The sequence below is a fragment of the Eimeria mitis genome, genomic scaffold, assembly GCF_000499745.2.
Source record: "Eimeria mitis Houghton genomic scaffold, Emh_scaff2202, whole genome shotgun sequence".
NCBI lineage: Eukaryota > Apicomplexa > Conoidasida > Eucoccidiorida > Eimeriidae > Eimeria > Eimeria mitis.
In genome coordinates, this window is record NW_013570529.1 from 5,555 (window position 1) to 8,509 (window position 2,955).

Genomic DNA, 2,955 nt, shown 5'->3' on the forward strand with positions numbered 1-2,955 from the left:
AAACAGCAGCAGAGGCAGAAACAGCAGCGGGGGCAACAGAAACCGCAGCAGGTCCCGAAGCAGCAGCACCTGCTGCTGCTGCTGCTGCTGCTGCTGCTGCTTCATCATCAGTTCCTGCTGCAGCAAACGGAGCTGCTGCTGCAGTGCTGCAGACAGCTTTGGGGGGATCTCAATATAATAAAATACTTAACTCCGTAGAAGACAAAAACACAGAAGTGCAGCAGAACAGCAGCAGCAGCAGCAGCAGCAGCAGCAGTAGCAGCAGAATGAAGGATGATGGCCCCAGCGGTCCTCTCTCAACCCTCACAGGCTACTCGTTGCATCTACACCAGCAGCAGCAAATACTGCGGCAGCAGCAGCAAATGCTGCAGCAGCAGCAGCAAACACTGCAACAACTGCAACCAGCGCAGCAGATGCATGCACACCCGCTGCAGATGGGGCCGCAGCAGCAGCAGCAGCACTATCTCCTGATACAACAGCAACTACAGCAGCAGTTGTTGCAGCAGCAGCAGCAACACTCAGAGATGCAGCAGCTGCAGCAGCTGCAGCGGCTGCAGCAACTGCAAGGCCCGCAGCAGCTGCTATACCCGCAGGAGCAGCAACAGCAACTGGGTGAAGGTCTTTGCAGCGAGTCACAGAGCGCAGCATCTCCAGCAGCAACCCCAGCAGCAGCAGCAGCAGCAGCAGCGGCAGCAGCAGCAGCAGCAGCAGCAGGGACAAGAACGCATGCGCCGTCAACAGCATTCGCTCAGTATGGCGGCTTTGGCGGAAACAATTGCTGCATGCGGGAGGCCCCCTGTGTATCGATGTTTAATGTTGCTGCAGCACAGCAGCAACAGCAGCAGCAGCAGCAGCAGCAGCAACAGCAGCTGCTGCAGCGACAGCTTCTTGCTGCAGCAGCTGATGCTGGCGCACAGCAGCAGCAGGTTTTGTGGGCGCAGCCCAGCTGCACCTTCTCCTCGAAGAAGCAGCAAATGCAGCAGCAGATGCAGCACCGACTGCAACTGCAGCAGAAGATACAGCAGCAGATGCAGCAGCTGCAGCAGCAGCAGCACGAGCACCCTAACCCCTTTCAGCAGCTGAATGTTCCGCATCCACATGAAGCACAAGAGCAACCAAGGCAGGGCCAGCAGCAGCAGCAACAGCAGCAGCAGCAGCAGCAACAGCAGCAGCTGCAATCAAATGCTTCCGTATGGGGCGGAGCGAATTCGGGGCTTGGCTGCAGCGCGTTGCTGCCTAACTGTTGCGATCACCGCTTAGAACATTCTGCTGCTGCTGCTGCTGCAGCAACAGCAGCAGCAGCAGCAGCAGCAGCAGCAACGAGTGGTGAGCAGCAGCAGAGGAAGACGAAGAAAGACGGCTCAAATGCTGCTCCTGTCTGCCGCGTTTATCTGCAGAAACGCGAAATGAAGCTTCCAGGCCTCAAGGCAGCAGCAGCAACAGCTGTTGCTGCTGCTGCTGGTGCTGCTGCTGCTGCTGGGAGGCAGCCACGGGAAAGAGGAATGAAAGCGAAAGAACAAACAGCAGCAGCAGCAGCAGAAGCAGCAGAAGATGCAGCAGCAGCAGCAACAACAGGGCGCCAAGGCAGAAGGGCAGCCTCACAGGCCTCAGCTGGATGCCGCCGCGGAGAAAAAAATAATTTTAGAGAGTTGAAGGGACGCGTGAAAACAACAAATGAAAATAAACAACACAAAGCAGCAGCTGCTGCACTCGGCGGGGTGTACATACAGCGCAGAGCAGCCAGCTGCGCTGCTGCTGTCTCCACCTCTGCAGCAGCATACTGCCCAGACGAAGCTTTCGGGGTTCCTCATGAAGACTCTCTCAGCCGTATCAAGCGAAATAATTTCTCTGCAGCAGCAGCAGCAGCAGCAGCACCAGCAACAACAGCAGCAAGAACGACAGCAGCAGCAGCAGCAGCAGCAGCAGGGAAGGTTTCCGTCGTCAGGAGGCCCTTGTGCTGACTGAGGCTGCCCGTTAATTATAATTTGTTTTAATGTTCTGAGAAACTAGAAAAGATATGAAGATCTTTGGTGGGATGCAAATAGCAGCGGTGCTGCTGAGGTGTCTGTACACCTGAAATGTGTTGTTGTTAAACTGCTGGCTTTCAGCTCTTTCTTGCTGCCCCATAACAATTTCTTTTTCTTATTATCTTTGGCTTATCTAGGAGATATGCATGCGGGGGTTGGTGGTGGGGTTCGTGTATGGAGCTATGGAGCAGCATCTGTATACCTTCTGGGTTTTTAGCTGTGCTGATGTTTTTTTGTTGATTGCTGTGTTTTTAATCAAGTTTTTTAGTGGCAGGGCAAAGCGCAGTGATAGAGAGACAGAAACTCGTGTATCTGTCTATACACCCCAAACTGAGAAAGCCAGATATTAATTCTCCCTTTCTCCTTCTCGCGTTTGTTTGCTTCTACGTTAATATTTGTATTTATACAAATAACTTTGAGGTTATCAATGGGAGATGTAGCCTCTGGTTGATGTATTATATATTATGCAGCAGCAAAAACAAACTGAACAGAGAAAGCGGCAGTAAAGATAAACGAAACGGCCCCCAGAAAGCAGAATTCCCGGGGCTGCATGCAGGCGTGCATACATGCAACCTTTATGTTGGTTCTTGTTGTAGAGAGAAGCTGAAAACAAATTCAGTGAAAGAAATAACCACACATCCGCGCGGTGTCTCTCCAGCTCATCTTGAATCCCTCTGTTGTTTACCAGCTTGACGTTTTATTTCATTTATTTTGGCTTTTTTTTATTTTATTTATTTTATTTACTTGTGTTCTCACTGTAGTGTTCGCCTCTGCTGCGTTCGCGAGGCCAAGACGGCAAAAGATGAAATGGAAATGTAGCTTCACGACATAGCTGTCCATGCATATTCTATTTTCAGCTTCATTTGTTTCAATTTATACGTATCAGTATATATATATACATATATACATATATATATATATATATATA

At 51.0% G+C, this 2,955-nt stretch overlaps 1 protein-coding gene across 1 annotated transcript in view; it reads left to right on the forward strand.

Moving 5' to 3' along the window:
• EMH_0050280 (uncharacterized protein) overlaps window positions 1–1,961 on the forward strand; it is a gene marked incomplete at both ends in the record, with an annotated part of 6,407 nt that extends 4,446 nt beyond the window's left edge. Inside the window, one exon of the mRNA XM_013496630.1 lies at window positions 1–1,961. Within this exon, the coding sequence (XP_013352084.1) occupies window positions 1–1,961 (1,961 nt within the window).
• Window positions 1,962–2,955: the final 994 nt, after the last annotated feature.